We start from the raw sequence: 26,725 nt of genomic DNA, 5'->3' as shown, positions 1-26,725 counted from the left end.
TTCAGCAAAAACAACAGTCGAGATATAACCAATCAGATTCTCTGTTGATTTAGTTTCGTTTATTTTTCACATTGTGGATGGTTATGAACATCCATTTCTCCAGAAGACCATATGTAACTGCTAAAGTGGCTTCAACATTTCTCTTTCTCCCAATAGTGCACGTATTTTAATAATATACACGGAAAAGTAACGCAAATTTTTTTAAGGCTAAAACACAAGCACTACAGTGCGAAAGTAGCGATTCACGTTGGATTTGAATCGCTGGAGATTGAATTCATTTGGAAAAAAGTTCTCAGGAAATTTGTTCCACATAAACAAAGTTCTCCAAATGAAAGAGTGCTTGAACAGTTAAGTTTGAGATGTACTGAGTTGAACCTTTAAACGATGAGCAGCCACATTCCGTCGCGTATTTCTGATATGTCCTGCTCTTGGTGGAATCAAATGTGTCAATCACTTGAACACCTCCCGTGGAAGTATCTATAGAAGATAGAATCTCCAATCTTTCTTCGATGTTCCAGACTATCAAGGTTGTAAATGATGTTCGCTTCTCCAATCAGGCGGATGGCTCTTTTCTGGATGGAATCCAGAGCGGATGGCTCTTTTCTGGATGGAATCCAGCTACTTCAGGGTATGCTTAGGGACGAAGCTCCATACAAGTCCGATCTGCTTTATAAAGCATCAACAGTTACTGTGGTTTGTAGTTTTCTGGTTCGGAACAGTCTTCAAGCTTTTGAGAAGCAGCCTTTGCAATTCCAGCGACATGATTGTGCCAAGACATATTGGTGTTCATTTAAACCCCTAACAAACTTTTCGAAGCAGAAAGCGGAATTGTCTGTCCTGACATAATTAGGTCCAGTTCGGGGACATTTGTCTTTTTGGAGGAAACCGATGCCTGGGTTTTGGTAGCACCACCTCTAGATCCTCATTAAGATATGCAATCATCTGCTCCCGGTGTAGATGTGCATGCCGATGTCTTCCGGCTGCGGAATAGAATAACGAGACAAGTGTGCTGTCGTCAGCAAAGCTATATATTGGATTCTTGTTTTTTTTTTCAATAAGAGCACAAGAAATACACACAGCGAGGGGAAATTAGCAAATCAGGAATAGCAGACCATGTTTGGACCCATCAACACAACATCGAGTGGTCCCAAGCTGAGATCTTGCACAGAGTAGAACATTGGTTTAGGAGAAAATTCAAGAAAGCCGCTTACATGTTGTCCAACAACGTATTCAGTCAAGCCAGCGTAGAAATACGCAACATATGGAAACCCATCATCAAGAGAAAAATGGCCAACTCCCGCCAAACGGTTATCTTCCACGGAACCAGTGAAGCGGAAAATGGAAAGCGGGGATAAGTGAAAGGACTCGAACGACCTATAAATAGTCATCTCTCGGAGGAATCAGTCCAGTCATCACCCGAAGACGATTGTAGATACTAACAATCAAAACGTCGTGAACTAACGTGACTTGGAATCTCTCAACTTTTAATTTTTATTTTCTTTTTTCATTTCTTTATTTTTATTTATTTTTGTCCAATGTTCTATTTTACTTGCATTTTATTTAACTATTATTTTATTTCAGGTTTATTTTGCCTAATATACTTGTTATTTTCAGCTATTCATTTTTGACTCTTCTTTTTTAGTTGTTTCAGGGATTTCAAATCATTTTATATAGTAGACAATGGAAGTCTGAACTAGTGAAATTCATCATGAAACATTGCCAATAACCTTCAAACAAGACGGTTTTCAATAAGAGGGTTGAAGATATTATGGCTCCTTGGGAAACCATCGAAGGCTGAGAAGCATCGAAGTTTGACCAGCAAACCCTCATGCTACACCACGGTCAACTCGTGGGTTGGGCTACCTATTGGGCGCGTCCCCAGGTAGCGGATAGGGTAACGGCCAAGGGACTGGGGACACTGTCCGGAAAGCCAATATGTGACCTTACGGACGGGATCGCCGGACTCTTGATCGGTGGCAGAAATAAGTAGGGTGAGGGGAACTAAAACTCCCCAAAAGCCTTTGCTAAACATGCCACTGTGGACCAGCCTACCCAAGCTAAGGTGTAAGAAATCGTACCGACAGCTGAATGACTGCAGGGCGAAACCTCATTGTAATCAGCCTTCCTCTGGTAATGCGGGGCTCTGCCAGAGGTGACCAAATCTTCCCTTGCTAGTCGTGGGAACACACATATGTGTAACAAACAAAACAGACACAAAAAAACCAATCCTGAGGCTGGACAGAAAAGCTCACCTCAATCTATGGCGGTGGCTTGGGATGAACAGAAATGTCCACCCCAATCTACCGCTGGGACATAGCAGATCACCTCGTGATGTAATACAAAGGCGGCGCATTAGCGGCGCCGAGGCCAAAAGAGGTAGGAGTGGCAGCAACTATAAGTGCACCCTCCTTCTCCTCCACGGCACCTCCAACAGCAAGGGCACTTCCTGCGGCGGGCGCCAAGATCTCCACCTTGAGTAAAGGCAAGGAACCGGCTGCCCGTGCAGGAAAGCGCCCTCACTTGAACACCTCCACTAGGGGAACCCCAGGAAGGTTGAAGAAGCCGCGCAACGACAGTAATGTCGCTGCACCTTCCAAACCTTCGCGAAGGCCGCCGTGAGATACCTCAAGGTTGCCAATGAGAGTGTGTGTTCGGCGAGTCTTGGCCTACACCTGCCAATGTAAAGGAGACGTTTCCTAGTGACCTGTTCTTGGAAAGGACAGGATGGACGATGACCTAGGAGGACAACTCCTCGGGAGGATGTACAAAGGGTCACATGTGGCCTAAGTGATGTGGGTCTACACTCACCCTCCCTACTAAATACATACATACATACATACACACGGTCAAACGGCTTAGAAATATCAAGCGCAACAGCTCTTGACGCTTCATGTTTCTCGATTGCATTGGTCTAAATATGGGTGACATACGATAGAAGGTCTCCTATTGATCTTTGTTTCCGAAAGCCATATTGATGTTTGCTCAAGATTGTTGAAGCCTTCCAAATATTTAAGGATATGGTGGTTTGCGACTTTCTGCATGATCGACCGGTCTATGGTTGGAAGATTCTTCTTGTTCTTTTTGGGAACAGTTTGAACGCGAGCAATATTCCTACAAGAAGGAAAAACCCCAACCTTGTGTCCCATTGGTCCTTCTCAAGATCAAAAATCAGCCAAAAGAGTAGGGAAGCTGGACTCCAAGCCTGAATGAAACGAAGATGACTTTCCACCCCATCCTTGTAAGACAAGTTGAAATGTCTGCAAAATACTGGTGCGAGTCCATTGACGCACTTTTCAAGTACAATGTCGGGGTACTTCATCAAGATATTTTTATAATGTTCAAGTAAAAAATGTTGAAATGAAGGGAAAGCAAAATGTTATCGATTCAATGATGGTGATAGATTACAAGAGATATTTCGTGAAGATTGCAGTATCTCTTGCATTGCTTGACGCTCATAGTACTTAAAAAATGGTAGATAATAATCGAGACATTTCATTCCACCTTTCTAATATCTCCAAAACAACTCGAGAAAATGAGATATTCTGTTCATATGTCTGAACGCTACAAAACCGCCAACTCGACAGTAGTTATCGTGTTAACAAAAATTTATATATTTTTGCGTGTCTGTTTGCACTATAAATAATATATCCACCTATCATTTGCATGTTCATTATCGATTCACGTAATTTTTATTTTTGTCCTACCTCACAACAACGTTAATGTTATCCTCCGCTTGATTGTAACTGGTAATTATTCTCTGGAAGTTATTGTCCACATCTAACTTCTCTATGCTACCATTCCTGAAAAAAATAGCGAGTTACATGAAGAAAAACACACCTTTCGGTGTTAACAGTACCAAAGAAATGGAAAATTTTCAATGAGTGCTTCACAAATAATTATACCGAAAAAATACTCATAGCACGAAAAATATACATGACTTCAATTCCTCAACAAGTAGAAACCTGGGGAAGCTTTCGAAATATTTTCTATTTTTGTTATCATACTTATTTTCAAATTGTGTGAAAAATATCAAATAAAGCGAAAACCAGGACCCCCGGCTAACAAACTCAACCTTCTGAAAACCACACCACAAGGAAGCTTACAAGTTGCTGTGACATAAAGTTTTAGCTGAAGCAGAACGTATTTTCATTAGATCCTTAAACACGGAAAGTGACCAACATGTTGTTGTTGTTTGATGAATAATAAATACTTCATCAAAAGCACTAGGAAAAGTCATCAAATTTGTATTGGCAGATGAAATATTCAAAAATTCCATCAACTAGTCGAGGGTTAATATCAACATTCTCAAGATTGCGTGTTCAGGGGTCAACAAGTTCATTCTTATTACATTCACCCCACGGTTGACCCACAAATGTCTTAGAACGATTAACATGCGACGTAAGGTCAGTGTTCTTAACCTTTGTAGATTGAGGAAGAGGAAAATGAAAGTGGAAATGTACGTTAGGATATTTCTTTTTCGATGCTGATATTCTGTCTTGCTGAATTTTCAACTCATACTGAAAATCTTTCACAGTTATAGTAGTTTTGATAATTTGAAAAACTGTTTGTTTCAAGAATATAAGTGAAATATATAATTGTGACAAATTAATGAATTAACTGTCTTGAACAAATTCATTTACAACAATATTTCACTAATCACAAACTAATTTATTTACAATACTTAGCAACTAACACTAAATTTATTTCCACTATTTGAATTTCTTGTTTAGCCGCTCGATTCACTTTCTGAACTGCCCTCTTGGGTCGGGAAAACGGGATTAAAACGGTATATTTGATTGTTTCAACAGTTTTGTCCGATTCAATGTCTTGACTTTTTGTAGCTCCATGTCTTAATAAATAGTTATTCTACTCTATCTTAGTCAAATTCATGAGTTTAAGTGGTGAACTTGGGAGAAAGGTAAAGTAAAAAATGAGTTGGTATATACCTATACACACCATTCAAGCTTTCAATTCACATCATTCAGGCTTTTTTCTTTTCCATTGTGTTCTTATTGTTTAATGGTTTATTGGTCATTCATTTGTCCAATTTATTATGATGGTATCGATATTACTTTCACAAAGGTCTCTGGAGTATTCGAGTGAGATCGATATTGGAAAAGCTATATTTGCTCTGTTAGTTACTTTGTGGTTATTCCTATCAAATCATACTATTTCCGGAAACTCTCGAAGTCAAGGTCAGCGAGGCTATCATTTATAGAAATCGATATAACTTTTACCGTTGAAAGCGTAGCATAACATTGCAGTTGTTATTTTTGTATAATATTCATGCCGGGTAATCCTCAGACATGAACTGTTCAATCCAAGTGATACAAGGGAAGGTATATGTACGATTTTGTTTCGTGACAGCAATAATTGTAAAAGTGTTTTGCTGTAGAATTTTCGATAATAATCCGTCGTTTTATTCGAACTCCAAATTAGGGGTCGTTACTTATCTTGGACAGGTCACGAAAAAAATTCTAAGAGAAGTGATTAATATGTTGTTAGAAATGAAAAATAGATTAAAAGACCTCTCATACAGAAAAAATTAGGCACAAAATTTTGACGATGTTGTTATTGAAAGTGTGAAGAGAAATATTTCGCAAAAAAAGATATTTAATATCTGGGGAACGTTAAGAAATTTTCAGTAATGAGGGTTTGAAAAATTAATGAGTATTTTTATATTGAATCGCAACTTCTGATGGTTGCTTTTCTTGGGTTTGAACTTTTTCCATCAAAACTTAAATCTTGATGTTCATCTACATCTTCTACATCGTCTGAGTTCTTGCATTTCCAGTGGATATTTAACTGCTAATTCACAAACGAGGTGTGTACAAAAAATAAGGTGAATTTTAATTTTTGTCAAAAAATATTTATTTATTTATTCATCAATTTCTATTGTCTCCTTCTCAGATATAATATATCTGTGCCAGCGGTTTTTACTTAATTTGTACGTTATTTAAACGCTTAAACGGACACTATACATTAATGCATCAATAATTTTAAATATTGTGCAACATTTTTGTGTAATGAGAAGGCTCGTTTTGTGTAATGTTAGAGCCCGGGACCATTTAATTATTTTCAATATTTTACATATTTTTGCACAAAACAACATTTTTGCCGTTCTTCCATCGCTTAGGTTGTTCAACACTGACTTGATTTTGAATGTTGTGCAACATTTTTGTTTAGTGTGAGGGGCTCAGGACCAATATTTTGTACAAAATTCAGCTCAACAATTTTACAAACAAGTTTGAACATTTCTGATAGAGTGGGGGACACTTGAACATCGTTTATTCACTTTTTAGTTTCATCGACAGAAACATGATTTTGAATGTTGTGCAATATTTTTTGTAGTGTAAGGTATAGGGGACCACTCAATATTTTGCACAAACATCTAGCTCCATATTTTTGAACATTTTTGCCGTTCTTCCATCGCTTAGGTTGTTTAACACTGACTTCATTTGGAATGTTGTGAAACATTTTTGTTTAGTGTGAGGAGCTCAGGACCAATATTCTGTACACAATTCAGCTCAACAATTTTACAAACAATTTTGAACATTTCTGATAGAGTGGGGGACACTTGAACATCGTTTATTCACTTTTTAGTTTCATCGACAGAAACATGATTTTGAATGTTGTGCAATATTTTTTGTAGCGTAAGGTATAGGGGACCACTCAATATTTTGCACAAACATCTAGCTCCATATTTTTGAACATTTTTGCCGTTCTTTCATCGCTTAGATTGTTCAACACTGACTTGATTTTGAATGTTGTGCAATATTTTTGTTTAGTGTGAGGAGCTCAGGACCAATATTCTGTACATAATTCAGCTCAACAATGTTACATACAATTCTGAACATTTCTGATAGAGTGGGGGACACTTGAACATCGTTTATTCACTTTTTAGTTTCATCGACAGAAATATGATTTTGAATGTTGTGCAATATTTTTTGTAGCGTAAGGTATAGGGGACCACTCAATATTTTGCACAAACATCTAGCTCCATATTTTTGAACATTTTTGCCATTCTTTCATCGCTTAGATTGTTCAACACTGGCTTGATTTTGGATTTTGTGCAACATTTTTGTTTAGTGTAAGGGGCTCAGAACCATTCAATATTTTGTACAAAAACTCAGCTTAAAAAATTCACACATGTTGAACAGTTTTGCCATAGTGGAATACACTTCAAGCAGGGGTTTTTCATATCTCAGTTTAATCGACACTAACATTGTTTTGCATGTTGTACAACATTTTTGTGCAGTGTGAGAAGCATGGGGCCGTTCAATATTGAACACAAACATTTAGCTCAATATTTTTGCACAATTTGAGTGACATTTTTGCCAAAGTCAGAGATTCCTTAGCCAATATTTTTATATGAAATTTTGGGCGATATTTTTGCCAGCGTAAGAATACCTTAGGCAAAAATGTTGCACAACAGCTTCAGTTTTTGGAGTTCAATATGGTGACTTATTAATTGCCGTACTATGATTAGCAGCGTAAATTATCTGTTACGAACTACTTTTGTAGTTGAATATAAGTGTAATTATGTAAAATCTAGAAGTACACGTTTGAAATCTCATTGGAGACAACTCAAGCACTGTGTCCGTTGCCATATCTTCATAATCTCCATTGCAGTTCCAGACGAAACATCAGGCCTTCAGTCCACAACCAAATAACCCGACAAACAGCTTTTGAATATACATAAAACACTCATGAAGTTATACTTACTCGCTACCTCCAGATTTCACCAGTTGCTTAGGAACTTTCACAGGACTCTCTCTTGAATTCTTTTGTTGACCGGAAACTCCATTCTTGCGACGATCCGGACTCTGGCCCTTCCGGAAGGATGACTTCGTCGGAGACTTCCTCAAGTTATCAGAAGAAGATGATGGTGAAGAAGAATTTTTAGAAGAATTGATAATTCTCGAAGGGCTCGTTCCCCGCGATCCCGGAGGAGTTCGATAAGAGTTACTGGATCTCGTCACCATGTTGGTAGATTGGGATCTGTTCATGGAAGCCGTTCTATGGGTTTATTCTGCATTTTCTGTGAATATTTTTAGGTATTACTGAACAAAAAAAAAAGATTATTTTTAAAGATATCGGTAATTGAAAATCATCATTAAAACAGTATATACAGAATCTATCAAATATTGGTATAAATAAGGTATTATTCTTTTGAATAATTATTGACAGACTGGGAAGTAAAATTAACTGTTATCAATGATCAATATGTACAAAATTATCAAACATCAAAGTTACTGTGAAGTTATATTACAATGAAGTATAATTCTTTCACATTATTTTCGAAAGAAAAAAGGTGGTCTAATTTTTGATATCAGTGAGTAATAGTATATTATCCAACGCGAGCGAGAACTGTCGCAATTACTCGTGAGAATTAATTTTATCGTCAATCATTTGAATGGGTAATTGCTCTTTTTCACGAGTAGATTACTGAACTTTTTTTGTGAATTATATCAGATATATTTCAAAGTGAGATTTATTTGTGAAGGATGTTCCAAATGAGAGTAATATCATTAAATTTCATATCATGTATTTACCTATAAAATATATATATATATATATATATATATATATATATATATATATATATATATATATATATATTATTTTTTTCCTAAATCGGGTGACTTTGTGAGCCACTCCACTGCTTCTTGGCTGATCCACTTACCATCCAAATATTGACGAAGGGAAAAACAGTTTTTGGCTTTCCACTACTCCATCTTGATACAAATAAAAAAGGATGAGGGAATCTTCCAAAGAAAGGAAGGAAGTAATCAATTTGAAAATAAGTAACTCTATACATGGATGTGAAGAGCCTTGGGGCAAGTGTCTTAAGGCGAAACATCGATGTATACCAGTGAGGACGACAGTGATCCATGTAAGTGCAATTTGTTACCATTCATTCAAAGTAGAACTCATGTGAATGATATCTGATTTTTATTCCACAACGAATGTTTGAAATACAAACTGATTAGAGAAAAGTATTTTCTGTATAATTCAGGGTTCTTATAGAAGTATTTGTTTCGAAATTTCGTGTAATTCAATGTTTATATGAAAGTAGCTGTTTCAGGAGGACTTTCTTTCAGTTTGTGTCTGAAAGTTACTTCTTTGCATGATCTACACATCCATGTATAGAGTTACTCATTTTCAAACTGATTCCTTTCTTTGGAAGATTCCCTTATTCTTTTTTATTTGTATCAAGATGGATTAGTAGAAAGTCAAAAACTTTCTTTTCTAAAAATTAATCACTTCTAAAAATATAACCCCTTCAATTCTTATCACTTTCATTTTCAACAGAACCGAAATAATCATCTCTAATTCCATTTGAGATTTAAGGGTGTACCATCACCCCGCTGCGGAGGCGATGGAAATGACAAGGTTGACACCCTGTATGTACTTGGGATAATTCTTGATTGATTCTGATGGGGGAATACCAAAAGCACCAATATATTTTTGAACATCAGAGTTTCTATAACAAAATACACCACGGTTCTTCTGTCAATTATCGACGATATTTTTGAATATGTAGATGATGAGAATTGGACCTGTTTAATACTTCTGGATTATAGCAAGGCCTTTGACACTCTTGATCACGAGATATTGTGTAACAAACTTGTCTGCCCTGTGAGTATCGATCTTATACAATTAAAAACTTCAAAAAAAGACTGAAGACTTGCTTAACTGTCTAGTCTCTTGCCCGTTCCCGACCTTGGCAATACAAAAAGGTTGCAGCAACAAATTTTCTGATTTTGTCATCACAATATCACTGTTTTCTCGACATTTTTTGTTATTGTTATTGTATTGTTGTTATTCTCAGGTTGAGTTGAAAAACAGCTTGGCTGAAAGGTACTCCGTCTATTCACCTTTATACTGAAAGTTGTTTCCTTTTTATTCTTTTTGTCTTTTTTAATTGTACTTTTTATGGTGAATAACGATTATTATTATGGTGAAAAACAATTATTACGACTTATAGTTATTAAAGAAACGATTCAAAGCCAATGAATTCAAATCTATATAATCAAAATGAACTCAATCCTGAAATCATTGAACTCCTGCGTTTACTTTGAATCAAACAAACATCAACAATTCCAAACATGAACTTAAATATTCCAAACACAAACTTAATTATGTTGATGACTCACTTCAAAAGGGGGCCCAAATTGAAGCAGGTGCGTACAGTCTAACAACTTCCACCTCTACACACAAAGCACCCTCAACCTTCTTTGCTGAGCACTGATATGAACTAGTCTTTCAACTAGGTGTTATTCGTATTCTACGTCGCTATGGGTCGCACTATTAATACAAACACTAACGAAACATGGTTTCTTTCAACTTTGAATAATGCACTACTAACTTTTATTTTATTCGGTGGTGATTATTAATACTGTCAGCAGCAAACAGGCGATTGTCTTTGAATGGTTTTATTTAAACAATCGATTGAACAATTACTTTTGTGAAGTGTTGTTCTTTTACCTTAATTTACTTTCAATCTCAATTTTCTTCTACTGCCATACAATTAAAGCAATTCAATACTGGTACGTCATAAATTAAAACTTATTTCTCCTTCATTTAAAGAGAATCAGAAATTTATCTCCCAAATTATCGCATGTGGAGTGCCTTACGGTTCTGTTCTTGGGGCATTATTGTTTATCATATACAAACGATGATATTTTACCGTTTCGGATCGAATATAATGATCCAAATTCTTTTTTTAAATCATCTGAACGAACAAGGTTTATGTGTTATAAAGTTCGCAATAGAAATAAAACAAAATGACTGAGTTAATTTCGTTATGTTGAAAAAAAATCGTCATATTTTGATAGTGTTTATCGGAAAAAAACATCTCAATACATAACTCCACTACATATCAAATCATCATGCAAACATTAAAAAAGGTGTAACAAACTGTCTCTGCAACAAAGAGAAAACGGTTTAGTTTTAGAATATAAGTGGTTGTTTTTGTCATATTTGCCAAAAACTAGAACTGCCGAATTTCGTTTTTTGGCACTACCACCTCCATTTTGTATGATATGAAACAAAAGGCAGTGGAACTTTCAATACTGTTTCATTTTAAATTAGAGAGCAAATCAGAGAACGCAAAGCTTTATATAAACTCAAAATATCGAAAGAACATGTAATATACCTAGTAACAAAAAGAAAAAAATCAATGTCAAAACACCCCTCACCATCTACGTCGTTCACGATACCTCACTGAATATAAAAATTACAGCCGTTGGTTAAATGCATAATCAATCTTGCAGAGACGCCTTTCCCATTGTTTCTTTCAATTCGTCAATATCCGAACACCTTGTCTTTATAGAAGCCCCACAATGAAACGTTCAGAAGGTTTAGGTCAGGTGAACGTGGTGGCCATTTGATAGGGCCATTGTTTCCTATCTATCAGCAAATAGTTCTGCAATGTGACTAGAATATTCAAAATCAAATCGTCCAACAACTCAACTAGAGTCTCCGACAAGAATTCTCTTGGAAATTTGTAGCTCTATGTAGGAAGGAATTTTTTTTCGCCTTTGATAATGAATATTTCTATTACACCATCTGTTATTTGTGAATTAACTCTCATCACAAGATAAAATTTCATCACAGAATTCATTACCCTGACGATGTTATCCCATGCGGTAAAGGCAAATTTCTCTGACTTTGTAGGGTCAAAATTTTTCAAAATTACGTAGTCGATCTGATGTGCAATCTCTCTCAGTGATACTTCTTTATTTTCAATTTTTCGGTATTCCACAAATACTGAATCGAATAAATATCACTTTATTATCACTGAGAATGTCTTTGAACTTACCCGAAACGCCAATTTCAGTATAGCCACCGTTTTTAGTTACTGTACAAATTTTACTCGAGGGTTTTTCAAATGCAAGAGATTCAGTATCACTTCTCAAACATCTCGCGTAGACAAAAAGCACATAAATTTTCTTGTAATTAGAAAAATTCATGGTTTTCCTCTGACAAATTCACACGAATCTAATGATTATTTACGACAGTAAATTTGACAATTATAGGTCATATTCTGTTGATTCATGGCTTACATTTTTTCTCCACTATTTTTATTTGTCAGAAAACATCAGAAACAAACGTGTTCCATTAAAATTGGCTCTTGAACAGTTCCGTATTAATACAAAACCCCTGGAATGCATAGGCGTTCACCTCTACTTGCAAATTTTCAAAAAATATGTGGAATTGATGTATCTTTGAGTTCTAAGATACCTTTTTGAGTAGACGATGTATTGACGATGTTTTATCGGGGACAAACGTCGGTAAACACGTAGCTCAATCTGTTATTAAAGTGGCTACAAAAATCGAAGAAAAAGCTAGATATCCGAACTTAAAGAAATCAAGTTGATGATGAAATCTAACGAACAAAACGTCGTATTGCAAATCGATCTAATTCAGATTATAACAAATATGAAACAGTATTGAAAGTTCCTCCGCTGATATTCTCGATCTGAAAAGGAATTATTCTAGTTTCCCAAAATAGGAAACATTTGTCCAATCTAACCGACCTTGTAGGTCGGTTAGATTGGACAAAGATTTTTTCGGGGGATGGGGTTGGTTACCACCCTTACATTTTAGGTAAATTGAGTGGCACCTCTTTATGAAGGTTGCCTTTTGACGTGGATATTTTATGTTTCTGATAAAAAAGTGAATCATACTAAAAACTTACCTACACAACGAATACAACCTGCTGATTTCCTTGAATGATGATGACACAGAAAAGTTTAAAAAACTGTTTTAGGGTTAATAAATCCCAATAATTGTTTTTGAAGCACACCCAAAAAAAGTAACACCTAATAAGGGTAACTCACATAGAAAATTTAGAGTAAATGTTCAAAATGTGCGCCATTTTGCTCCATGCAACAATAAAGATTTTGTTCGAATTTTTCTCTTACATTAATCAACATCTCAGGAGTTATAGCTCGGCATTCATCAATAATTCTACGACGTAATTCATCCAAATTGGCTGGCTGTGTAGCATAAACTTTAGACTTTGAATATCCACACAAAAAGTAGTCCAGTGGTGTTAAATCTGGTGATCGTGCTGGGCATTCAATTGGACCTCTTCTGCCAATCCATTGTCCTTCAAAATGATTATTCAAAAAATTTCGAACCTGTTGGACATAATGGGGTGGTGCACCGTCTTGTTGAAAATGGATAAATTCATCTTGACATCTTGGATCCTGTTCAATTTTTTCAACTATACGAGGTTGTATTGCCTCTTCAAAAAGTTGTAAATGAGAATCACCGGTTAAATTTCCATCAATGAAAAATGGACCTATAATATGATTGCCTAATATTCCGGCCCAGATATTCAACTTTTGGGGATGTTGGGTATGTATTTCTGCGTATTGTCTTGGGTTTTCATCCGACCAATAACGGCAATTGTGACGGTTCACGCAACCATTTAAATAAAATGAGCTTTCGTCCGAAAAACAGATGTTATAAAGCAGCTCGGGATTTTGCATTAATCTCTCACACATGCCCTCACAAAACTCCTGTCTTCGGTCAAAATCATCCTCATTGAGTTCATGAACAAGTTTAATTTTGTAAGGATGGAATTTGTGGTTTTTAAGGATTCTCCATGCGCTCATATGGCTTATTCCGGCCATTGCTGATAAACCTCTGGTACTTAAATTGGGATTGGCGATGACTTGACCAATCACTCCAATCGCATTATCGTCATTCATTACCCTTCTCTAAACATTTCTTTTCTTATTTAAAACCGAACCTGTCTCCCTGAATTTTGTGACCAAATCTAGAACGTGATTTCTGCTTAGGTGTTTACCAGGGTTTTGCTCGTTAAATAAAATTGATGTTCTATTAGCATTTCGGTCGTTGCCAAAAAGTAAAGCAATAACTGAAACCCTTTCAGCAGTAGTGTAAGGCATTTTTAAACAAATAACAATACACGACCCGTTTAAACAAAACAATCGAACGATGTACTAATGAAAACTGGAAGAAGAGGAGTGGAAGAAGTGATTTTAAAAAAGGGATTTTATTCAACAAAAAACTGATAAGAAGAACTGCTCGTTTTTTTTATTTAGGCATACAAGTTACCGAGTGGTCTGTTGTATTATTAACATGGTAATTTTAACTTCAAATTATCTCGAAAACTTATCGTTACAAAAATTTTCTTTTAACAGAGTTGTAAAAGTATTCGAAAGACCTTTAAAACAAGGTGCCACTCGACCTACTTTCCCTATCTAAATAAGGGTCGTCGGACGCACCCCTCCGAGGGGGTGCGTACTACAAAAAATCTAATTAGTCTGAAAGGTGTCTCCCTTCAATTAAAAATCGACGTGTCCGAGCTTTTTTTAAAAATCTCACTTCTTATACGGCTCTGTTAAGTTTTTGTTGTTACACACTGTAGAAACAAGTATGCACACATCGATGATTTTCTCGTTTTTATCGAGGTATTTGAAACCTCTGATAATGAATGACCATTTCACATAAATCACTTTTATGAGTAATCTATTGTGTACGTGGAATATTTTTGAGTATTCCGCGTCCAGTTTCTTACTCATCCAGCTATGTTGAAAATATTGACATCACCAATGATACAAGATGACTAATGCAGAATAAATTAATGCACACCGTCCATAAATGAATATTCAATTTGGGAGACATGCATTTCTCTAAAAAAATTACATTTTCAGTCGTTGTTTCATATTTGTTTTGAATTTTATGATTCATTATGACATGTCAAGATAAGGTTATCGGTACTTTTTCTCCAATACATCATTCATTGATCACATTATTAAGAAGATAATTTTGTAGAAGCTCATATAGAATATCTTTGAAGAAATGGTAGATGTTTCAAAAATTTGTAGTTTGGAAAATCAAATTGATGCGGCTCATAACATGATTCAGCAAGACGATAAGATGGAGCTCCACCACACTACTCTTTTTCAGTTAGACAGTGGCTGAATGGTAGATTTCCTGGCAGATGGATTGGTCAAAGAGGAGCAATAGAATTGCCACCACGATCATCCGATTTATAGCCTCTATATTTCTTTCTTTGGGTATGAGAGCATCTGAAATCGATTTACCCAGTGTATGTTTCTACCTCAATCGATTGCTAACTCTTTTCTGGAAAGGTTATGAATTTTGTCATAAAACCAAAAATAACGGAGTTATGCGCCTTTTTCACTTTTCGTCGTTAAGTTTGCCGTGGAATTTGAACTTATAAACAAAATAAGACATATCGGTTGCAATGGGCATCTAGATGCCTGTTGTTGTTAAGGATAGCTTAGTAAGTATGATTAGTTTGATTTTCCTCTTGAAGATAATCACTTGGTGATCGAAACACGTGTCGAGGTGTTAAAATAACGGTTTGGTGTTACGAAAAAAAACCCCAGTAATATCCATTACTACACCAAAGGTTCCAAACAGTACAACACAAGTTTAAAACTTTATTTTCTATGCATAAAATTTCGAAATATCCCTTAAAGAAATAATTGTTGTCTAAAAGATTTTTTGAATATGTTGAACTTGTTTTCTTATTTACATAGTTTGTTCTCTTAGAAACCAATGTTATCCTTGTCTTAGTAGACTAGGTAGAATTGATACAATATGCTCCAGGCTCCAGGTAATCAAAATTGAGGATGTAGGTATATGAAAGTAGAGTAGATGCTCTAGGTCTAGGTAATTATGATGTACCTTACGAGGTAGTTGTCACTGGTGATTACGTGGGGTATATAAAAGTTAGAGTAAAGAATTAATTTTATGTCATTCACTACCAAACAGCTACTATGATATTTTTGAAAATAAAGTTTGTGAAGATCAAAATGTTTCTGGCGTAGCCTGTGAAATACATAAGTAGAATTTGAGAAAAATGAAAATTCACCTTATTTTTTAAACAGACAGCGTACATTATTAACAACATTTGTTAACCTAGGTTATGTATAATTCGAACATTTCCTTTTTTAGAAGGGGTAGAGTAATGGAGAATATATTAATGTTTCAATATAAATCACCAAATGTATGGAATTGCTTTCAGTGTACACAAAATATATCAACGTGTGGTTCCCAGCACAATTTATAGTTGATTGTTAGTCCAAGCAACTTAATCGTTTTACTGGCATATACATTCATGTCATTGTCTTTAAAAATTTGACTCTGTCCCATAGTTCCCTTCAAAGTAAATTTCATCAAAGAGGTTTTAGATACATTTACCGTTAGATGATCTATTTTGGACCACTCCATTACTTTATTGTATACCATTTCTGATGTTATCACAAGTTCAGTAGTATATTCGCCAGTTATGAGTAGATTTGTATCATCAGCACATGATATTACTTGGACTTTAGAGATGTCAAGAAGGAAATAAATGAGATCATTAGCATAGATTAAAAATAACAAAGGTCCAAGAATTGAGCCTTGGGGAACTCCCTGTTTAACAATGAGAGATTGGCTCTGAGTTGTGTTGATGATTACACTCTGGGATCGATCAGTTAAGTATGATTTCATTACATTCAATGCTACACCCCTTATACCATATCGCTCGAGCTTAATTAATAAGAGGTCATGATTAACACAATCAAAGGCCCGAGAGAAGTCAATATAGCCCACAAATCTGGACTTTTCCATCCAAGGCTGTTATTACATTTTCTTGAAAATTATATGAAGCAGTTTCAGTACTTCTGCCAATTTATTAGAAAAGCCAGGGAAAACACAGTTCCTGACTACATTTCTTAATAAGATTATTAGATATGCCATCATGCCCACATGAATACGTGTTTTTCAGGTTATGAATCAAATCTCATACCTCAAATTCACAAATTGGAGAAAAAAATAGTGAAGATGAACAAATAGGTATAATTTTTTGTGTAAATTTACGATCAATTCCGACTTTTCCTGGAGTTTCCAGTTTCCTGGACCTTTCCACTAGGGATGAACTACGATGTCTAACAGGCCTTCTAACAGGCCACTGTCATTTGAATCATCATATTCAGAGATTCGGACTGTCGGAAGTCATTGAGGTTTTTTGAGTTCGGCAGAGTACCACCGTGAAAGACCGCTCACCATACGAACTAATCGGCTTAGTTAAGAAGCTGGGTTCATTTGCTCTTGCGGGTTGCGGTGGAGGATCGAATAGACCCACTGCCTTTCGACCTAATCTAACCCTAACACATGTAGTCTACTCGAAAGTGACGTCACCAGTGACGCCGTGACACTTTGAACTGTTTCGGTGCGAATTTTAAACATAAAGTGTCTTTATTTTGTACTAAACATCAATTTTTTGCGGAAATATGATTCACGTTATGATTATAATACATTTCCCAACATTACAGAACGGTATTTTGGCAATCTCAATTTTTTCTGCATCGTCGGACCTGCAGCGTCCCCGCTGCAGCAGTAATTCTCCGGCACTGGCAACCTTTCACCGTTCGGGCAGGCAGGAACCCACGACAGCCGCCACACATGGAAGTTGACCTGCGAAGACGTTTCGCTGCGGGCGGGCCTAGTCTCTCGGTCGGCCTCTTCTTCGAGTATACCGCAGCGCGGTGACATTTGAGGTGCACGTGCGTGAAATCGCTGGCTGCACGCGCGCCTTTTTCCAGTGAAAAGTGACATTCTACCGCGGAAAAGTGCAACCGTTAATTTTCCATCCCGGCACTCGCGATAAATGTTACGGTGAGTGGTGATGAAGTGCGCCTTTCTGCAGGGATATGCTTTTTTGAAACAGGTTAGTTTATAGCCGGTTTGGTGCTTCGAAAGCGTGCCTTGGTGTTCATTAGAATATACAGGATGTTCTACAGTTCAGTCAACGAGCATTTTTCAGTATAATTTTGATAAACAGCGCTCATGTTCATCAAAACTTGAATTTAGGGTCTACTTACCTTCTACTTCAAAGTTGACCTTTTACCGGGGGTTGATTTCGTTTTGGAAAAAGGATGCCTTCCCTTCTCGGGGGATGAACATTTTTTATTGAAGATAAGTCGGAAAATGGACTGACTAATTCTAAGTAACTTTCGTGCTATAAAGTTTTTCTGAAAGTCAATACTTTTTTATTTATTCGCCAGTGAAAGTATCGACTTTTCTTCAAATATTTCAGACGGTTTTTCACTCAAACAACAACTCAAAAAGTGAATATTTTTTCAAAAAAATCATTCGTAGTAAAAATGTAGCTTATAAAAAAGAGGGGTTAAGGATACCTGTAGACCCAATATAAAAACAATAAAAGCTTGTTGTAGTTTATACTTTGTTTTCTAATGAAAATTAAAAATTAATTGATGTAGTTAGCCGTTACCACGTGTTAGGAGATCATCATGAAAAATGAGAAATAACACTTTCTATGTTTTTTTACCATGTTTTATGTAACTAATGTTACTGCAGTTTCGTCCTAAAAGGACATTTTCAAACAGTTTACTGTAATTCCATTATAATTTACCACAGCTGGTATAGAAGGTTTTACAATACTTTACCGGGCCCATCCTATTTTTGTATTGCAAAAGGATCGTAAACAAAATGTTTTATGACCGTTCGGGTCGTTTCATTACCTGCAGTGGCGTGCATTTGGATAATTAACCAAAAATACTTGAATATCACTGGGGTTTTATCCCAACACCAAACCGTTATTTTTAACACCTCGACACGTGTGTCAATCACTAAGTGATCATCTTCAAGAGGAAAGTTAAACTTTTAATTGTATTCTTCCTCTTTTAAGTGGTCATTAACGAGTACAATCTGGTAGACCAGCTTTCTGAAATTGCTTGACGTGAACTTGTAATGTCAACTCAAGCGTAATGCCATAAATCGTCGTCTTCAGTAGGTTCAGCTATCTTATTGTTATCTGAAGCTTCTGGTTGTTTTTCGAAAATGTCCAATAAACAGGTGTCCCATTGTAAGGGAACGTATTCAGCTAGGGCTGTGATATCTGTCAATTTGGCCGAAGTGATTGGTACTGGAGCAGTGTATAACTGTTCCAAATTTGCACTTGAAAGGTCAAATTTCTGAGGTTTGTAAATTTGCCCCTTACCCTTTTGCAGTTTTATTGCAACTATTGCTGAGTCCAAATTGTAGGCTTTATGAATAAAAAACCCGGCTTTGTAGTTCTTAGTGTAGGAAAAAATTCCCATCTTTAAATTTGACTCCAACCAAAGTGGTTTTTGTTATAGTTTTCTGTGCTGTGAAATGTTTATTCATATCTTATTTCTGGACATAGAAAGGGACATTAACAGTTCTAATCGCAGTCTGATTATTACCGAAGTCCCTGTCATACGGTAAATACGAATGCCCAGGAATTATAAAGTAATGTTTTAACTGACTGATTTCTTTTCGTGAATAAAACGTAAATTCATGGTATCTCTATTCACATTGTGGATAGAGATACCAAAACTTCCCTTCATAAAATTGAATCCCACTTGTCAGTTTTGGAGTAAGGCTTGTTGAAGATCAAAAGCAATGACCATCTTCATTAGTCCCGTGGTGAGCTTTCAAGAGAGCTTGTATACCTTCCGCTCTGGTTTCATGTACTATTTTTCAAGTCTAGCTTTTTGTAATTCTCTGAATCTTTTTGTCCCATTGTTTTCTAGGTTTTTCATAGATATCTCAACTTTATAGCAATAATTGTACGTATCACTTCTGGGTTGGCCAAACCCAAAGTTGTATATAGGAATTAAATATTTGTCAGTGAAGGTCTCCTTTAACTGGGACCAAATCTGGATGTGTATTTGCCATCCAAGGCAAGGTATCTCTTGTATTCATTTTAAAGAAGCTGTTATATCCCATAAAACTCATTTAAACAAGTTGAAATTGGAAAATACCAAAGAAACATGTAATATATGCCTTATACCTTTAAAGTGACTCATATCTACGTTTTGAGTTATCCCTCAATTTATTAAATATGAACATGAATCAACAGTTTTTATTTCACAGTCTTATTTCTAATTATCAACAATACTTGAAGAAAGTTCCCTCGTAAAATAATAACCGCAAATGAAGTCGTCGAGGAAGTGACTAGGTTTGAACGAATACTAATTGCGAAGTGCTTGTTCAGAGGAAGTTCAAATTAAACAACATTCTTGTATTCAACATTATGAATAAAGTGAAAAATTTACTGAATTCAGCTACACTATCACAATTATATTCAATTATGTCAAATAGCGAGCCTTCCTAGACTAGGAACATATTGGATTCTTGAAATTTTTCAACTGGTCGTTGATATACTGGTCGCGGTGTTAAAAATGTAGATATTATGACAACAGAGGATCTGGTGAAATTGAATAATATCTTTTAGAGTAGAATAAAATAAAGAATTGGACATAAACAATAGTATTTTTTTAGCCATTTAATATATATGTACCTATTTATTTCTCATCTATATTCAATCTCACTATCAATAAAAGAAGTGCCCGAAGCGCATTTGTGATGTGAAGTTTCATTGAAAGCATAGATGGTGTAAAAAAAGAATTAACAGGTGTTGTGATTTTCTTCTTCAATTTTCAATCCATATTGGCCTTGGCTATTTGTAATATACACCGAAACTATACGGATTTCTTCGTGACAATCATCACATTTGAAATTGCACATTTTGAGGTATTGATGGTTTCTAAGATGTTTGAAGAACTCCCAAATATTCAAGAATGTGGGTTTTCATCTAGAATGAAAAACTGGGAAGGAAGCCCATGAAACCCATTAAAATAATCTGATTACCGTTGTAACTGTCAGGCTACCTGTTATTGATTGTCGTTGGTTTTCAAAAATTGTCATTTCTAAAAAGAAATAAGTCCAAAGACTTTGCACAATATGGTAACCTTGAGTAAAAGTACAAATAAAACATAATTATTTCGCCGTGTATGTACAAACACCGCAATGTATGCAAAAAATTACCCAATAATTCTCATCAAAGCCGTTACTCAACGTATAACTTTGTGCAACTGAAAAAAATATGTAATTAACGCAATAGTTATTCAAGAATAGTTCGACAATCGTAGTCTGCTTCATGCATTCATAATTACGCGTTAATAAGGATATAAAAAACCGTTTCCACATTGATATGAATAAACGATTTCAATTAGAGATCATTATCACATCAACTTTCATAATTTGATTGGGTTAATCCGAAACGCCCTCCTCACAAAAGTAAAATCAAGTTGACACAGTTTGGGGTGAGTTTAACAAAAACACGTGTATGTTTGATTGTAATTTCTTTTTTTTGAAGTTTAGGGGTATAAAAGGATGTGTACACGGGTATAAATATAAAATGATGGCTTCTTTGAAAAATTACGATAGATTTGTCCCTAGTTTTAATTTAAAAAAGAGGAATATGTGAATTCAAAGTGGCTTCTTAACAATGTAGGGATTACGGTTTACCCAAAGGAATGAACATTGAATGTAACTTTTTACTTTTTGCGACAGAAATACTATGATAATGACTATTAGTCGATTGATAACCCTTCTAAAAAATGATTGATTTAGCCCTAGTTTAATTGAAAAAAATGAATATTTTGAGTACCAATAGATTATAAACAATGTAGTGATCATGGGTGATTCAAAGGAATGAACTTTGGTTGTTACTTTTGACTTCTGGTAACAGAAATACTCTGATGAAGAGATTATTTGTCGATTGATGCCTCTTCTACAAAAAATGAGAGATTTGTCTCTAGTTTTGATTGAAGAAAGGAATATTTGAGTACAAAAAAGCTTGTACACAATGTAGTGATTACGGATGAACTTTGGTTGTAACTTTTGACTTCTTGTAATAGAAATACTAGTGATGAGATCATTTGTCAATTGGGAATTCGCGAACATATTCGCTTTGATATTTTATAGAATGATTGCTATTGCCTATATGACGTTCTCAACTGTTCCAAGCTGCCAAATAAACGCCTTGAATATACCGGATATTTCCATGAACGTGTCTGTACTCAACCTGCAGTATTCGAGAAGAAATTCTATTAGATTGTTTCGAAAGTTTTGTCTGCTTTAATGAGTATACTCGTTCCACAAATATTCGTCAAAAAATCAAACGCCTCACCCACCATACTATCCAGACCTCTCGCTAACAGACTATCATCTTTTCAAGCACTTCGATAACTTTCTCACCGGTAGAATCTCCGCCAATTAGGACCAGGCAAAAACGACCTTCGTCTTCTTCATCTAATCTAATCAAATCAATCGACTTTTGTTATATTGGCAAAGGTGCACTGATTCTAACTGTAGATATTATAATTTAAAGTAGATTCATAAAAATGGACAACACTTTTGAAATAATCTAATATATTTGTTTGTAGCAATTTCAATTTGAATGAAATCAGCATTTTAGCACCTGCACCACTTTCATCTACAGAATTTTCATGAAAACGTCATCAAATTTTCACTCGATTTTTTCTAGATTCTGAATTAGAACAAAGGGGTCATGCTTCTGTTTTTATTTGTTATTGCGAATAAACGTTATTATCGAAGTCAGGGTTATGAAAGCTAATTCAAGAACAGGTGTATTCCGATAAAGAAAGCCTAGATGCAAAACAACCTTCCGAAGCCCCTATAGAAGTATTTATTCCAAATGCCTCGTTGAAATGACTTTGGTAACACTGAGCGAGTTTTTATGTTCATAGCTACATATGGTATGGAAATTAAGTTCTTACAAATCCAGTTTACTGCAGGTCAAGTACGGTGTATGTAATGAGTAACGTTCCAATAATAGAATTAATGCCACGACCAAATCTTTTAAAAATTAAACATATAGTACTGGAAAATTAGTTCGACACGTAACCAATGTGATTGCAAAAGTATAGATATTGATTATGAACGCACAGGTAAATATTGTTTATATGCTATCTCTGCACGAAATTTGGACAAAATCCGAACATGAAATGGAAAAAATTCAAAACACACTAAAAACTACTACCAAGGCTTTGTAGCAAAAAATAATCTTCAACAAACATGAGAACTCGAAAAACAATCAGTTATTCACTAGGATATCAAATATAACCACACTTTGACACTGAGAAATCTCTCATATGAAAATTATATTCACTTGACCAATAGTTAAACCACTGCAAGGTAAAACATCATCTTTTGTGAAAAATTCAAGGCATTTCGTTGAACTACTAGGATGATGTGTTGTTTTTCCGGGTGTTCATCCGTTGTGTACTATTCGATAGTCGACGTTTCGCCATCATCTCAGATGGCATTATCAAGACGAGTTACTGCTTCGCTTCGAGAGGTGTAACTGATGTTACACATCTAGGAAACATCTGTATATCGAAAACTCACCCACACAGGACAGTATCTGAACCAGAAATCCAACCACCATCAATCGACTAAGAGAGGAGTGATCAAGACTCTACTAGACCGTGCTTCGGGCTCTGTAATACAAAGGAAGGTCTCGAACAGGAACTAGGCATCATCATAAATGATCTTCAACGAAATGATTACTTCAGAGCTTTAGCTAGAAGAGAGCAAGAGCTCCACAAGGAAGAGAAGCCGTCAAAACCAGTACTTGTACTTCCCTACATCAGAGGATTATAGGAAAGGATAAGAAGGATTGGATCCAAGAATAAAATCAGGATCTGCTTCACTATCCGTAGCAGCCTCACAAAAACCAGGCCACCAAACGCGAACTGCGATTCCAAGAATTGCATTTACCGGATACCCTGCGAGTGCGGGGAATCATACATCGGTGAAACTAAGAGGCAATTGAAAGTTCGCATTGCTGAGCACAAAAAACACACACAATGAGGAGAAACCAGCAAATCCGGAATAGCAGAGCATGTCTGGACTCATCAACATAACATCAAGTGGGCTCAAGCTGAAATCACCCACAAAGAGGAACACTGGTTTAGGAAAAAATTCAAGCTAGCGTAGAGATGCGTAACAACTTCCGCCAAAACCAATGAAGCGGAAAGAGGGAAGAGGGAATAGGTGAAAGCACTTGAATGACCTATTGTTCGGTATTCACCTGTTACTATATGTGGGTTCAGGTATGATTATTATTATTATTGCTTACATTTGATTGATGACACCGGCCTTATACGCACGCGCGGACGTCGGAAACCGTGAAAAAAGTATAAAGGACAGACAAGCAAGAGGTGTGCTCGGAAAAAGAAGTGTGTTCCGCAAAAAAACGTGTTCCGCTAAATGTATGGTGAAAATTATCATTATCTACCACCAAAACAGCATCCTTCAAGATCGCCACCGGGGTACCACACGAACTAATTAGGAAGTGAGATCAGAAGGCAAGGAGATCTTCCGGAACCAAATTAAGGTTGGTGTCTTCCATTAATAATTTTCCAGATTGTCTTCTCCTTTTAAATATCTAACACCCGGCCCACATGGTAACTACACTCCTTATCGAGCACCTATAAATAGTCAGATCTCGGAGGAATAAGTCCAGTTATCATCCGAAGACGATTGTGGATACTAACAATCGAAACGTCCTGACGTAACTTGGTTTGGAATCTTTTAATTTTTATTTTTGATTTTTTTTTAATAATATTTTTTAATTTTCAGCTTTTATTGAAATTTCAATTTTTTATTTTTTTTTTGTTGTTGCTTGTATGTTATTTCTTTGTAATTTCAGTTTTTTGTTTAATAAAATTGTTATTTTCGGTTAATCTTTTAAATTTTTTCAGGGATTTCAAATCAATTTATATTATATTAGACAATCGAAGTCTGAACTGATGAAATGACAGTTTTCCACTTGAGGAAAGCCTCTACATTTTGGATTTCACAACCATCGTCTTAGAAAGCTTTCATCTAAGACAAAAATATAAACAAGTGTGGAAGAACAGGTGTACAGTTCTGGAACAAATAGAACCGTACTGAAATAGGACCAGTTGTTTATTCATACAGTGAAATATTATAAATAAAATGAATAGAAATCACGTCACCAGTAATATTCACACAAAAAATTAATCAGAAAATATGATATCATCATCAATCAAGGTGTCTAAAAGTAAATTTTCATTGAATGGTTAGTTTCATTGGACTAGTTTGTGAACTTATATCAGATGTACAAATCAATGACGCATGTGCATTCTTTCATCGTTCCAACTGTAGATACGTAACGAATTGATGATCTTTTTTTGAAATCGGTAAAAATATTGAACAATATCAGTACAGTTCCATATTGATTAATGGAAGTCTTATATTCTGAGGACTAGTGTCGATCACAGTGAGTGAGAAATCGCGCCGTGCGTCTATCTGCAGCTTCCATTGCCAGGCAACCTTGGAAAACCGGAACCTAGCACCAATAATAGCAAATCGAAACAGCGCTCTCTGGTGTTTGATCACAAATGTTTTGTTTCGGGATCTGGATTCGATTTCCAAATTGTATCATCGGCCGGGATTGTACCCGTTCTCGCTATTATAAATTAATTTTGTTTATCAGTAATTACATGAAGATTGTAAGTATCGTTCGATTGCATTTCCAATATATCGTAGGAGATAAGATATTTTCTGAAGTATTATTAATATAAATTTGTTACCGACACAATATCACATTTTTTGTACTGGCAATTACACGAAAGTTTCTAATAGAAATTATGTCATTCCATTATCGCAACTTATTGTATCTGTTTGAAGTAGTTATTTATTCAAATGTACATCTCAGGATGATAACTGGTTGTCAAAATTGAAACAGAGCAGCATCGGGAAATTTGCACGTGTTCAATTCATTGTGAGATATTCACTGAACATTTCACAAATCTTAACCCGTGTTTCATTGTATGATTGCTTCTTCAGGGTGTTCATACAGCGTGAAAAAAATTTCAGGAGATTTTCGAACGACTAACTAAGCTCTTTGTGTAGACCTCAAAAATGTAATGAAAACAGTTTCGTAGATATTATTGATATCAACACAGGAAATACCGAAAGAAAGAAAAATATAATTCGCTTATTTTCAATTTATTAGCCAGAACAAACTTTGTATTTCAAGCAATCCGAGAACAATGATTATTATCAAGTTTGTGTACAACGCAAAACTTTTACTGTGTTAGCGAAACATGTGCTATATTTTTCAAATGAAGGTTATGAGATCATGTCGTGAGGTTTAGTTTTTGAAATTACTATGGATCTTCATCAAGTAACGGCCGAATCAATGAGAAAAAACTTTTACTGTATTAACTTAGAATGGGGAAAGCGTTCGCAGAAAATGACGATGCCAAGAATAATGCTTCATTATCCATACAAACTTGAATGGAGAATGGGGAGAAATTTTTGTAGTCTAATGGTATATACCAAGATGAGTGAAGTGACAAAAAATTATCGTGGTGTAGTGCGTAGTCAAGAGGAAATATTATCTTGAAGTTATGCGCCGCTTGCAAGAAGCAATACGAAGAAAACGTCCGATATTGTGGAAAGACAATTCATGGCTTTTGCATTATGATAATGCATCTACTCACTCGTCATTGCTTGTTCGTAATTTTGTTGCCAAAAACAACATCGTAATCAAGCCTCAGCCACCATACTCAGCAGATTTGGCCCCCTGCGACTTTTTCCTGTTCCCAAGATTGAAGATACCCATGAAAGGATAGCGTTTTGTGATTATTGAGGGGCTAAAAACGGAATTGATAAGAGAGCTCAAGGACATGAAACTCAGGGATATAAGGTGCCCGCCGTCATACGTAAAAACTGCGCAAATGAACATGACCGTTTGGCGGGAGTTGACCATTTTTCGCTTGATGATGGGTTTCCATATGTTGCTTGCTTGCATATGTTCCTAGCTTGGCTGAATACG

General features: G+C 35.7%; 2 protein-coding genes across 8 annotated transcripts in view; one reads left to right on the top strand and one right to left on the bottom strand.

Moving 5' to 3' along the window:
- Nucleotides 1-18,062, bottom strand: part of Klp54D (Kinesin-like protein at 54D) — a 32,946-nt gene extending 14,884 nt beyond the window's left edge. For 2 of the 6 annotated variants that reach the window (XM_023170769.2, XM_023170772.2), the window contains exons 1-3: nt 10,161-10,362; nt 7,726-8,041; nt 3,705-3,800 (exon numbers count right to left, since the gene is read on the bottom strand). In XM_023170769.2, coding sequence (XP_023026537.2) covers nt 3,705-3,800; nt 7,726-8,009 — 380 coding nt within the window. In that variant the 5' untranslated portion in view covers nt 8,010-8,041; nt 10,161-10,362. Of the gene's footprint in view, nt 1-3,704; nt 3,801-7,725; nt 8,042-10,139; nt 10,364-11,827; nt 12,056-17,882 lie in introns of those variants that run through there. The other 4 variants (XM_023170770.2, XM_074182117.1, XM_074182115.1 and 1 more) reach the window with 4 other exon arrangements.
- Nucleotides 17,467-26,725, top strand: part of Myo61F (unconventional myosin 61F) — a 48,645-nt gene continuing 39,386 nt past the window's right edge. Inside the window, exon 1 of one of the 2 annotated variants that reach the window (XM_023170768.2) lies at nt 17,467-17,676. The gene's annotated coding sequence lies outside the window, so the exon portion shown is untranslated. Of the gene's footprint in view, nt 17,729-26,725 lie in introns of both variants that reach the window. The other variant, XM_023170767.2, reaches the window with a different exon arrangement.

Source organism: Leptinotarsa decemlineata, unplaced genomic scaffold, assembly GCF_025532065.1.
Source record: "Leptinotarsa decemlineata unplaced genomic scaffold, Ldec_3_MD MMD2_tig00026328_RagTag_RagTag, whole genome shotgun sequence".
Lineage (NCBI taxonomy): Eukaryota > Metazoa > Arthropoda > Insecta > Coleoptera > Chrysomelidae > Leptinotarsa > Leptinotarsa decemlineata.
Note: the sequence above shows the minus strand (reverse complement) of the source record. Positions and strands in the feature narration are given on the sequence as shown.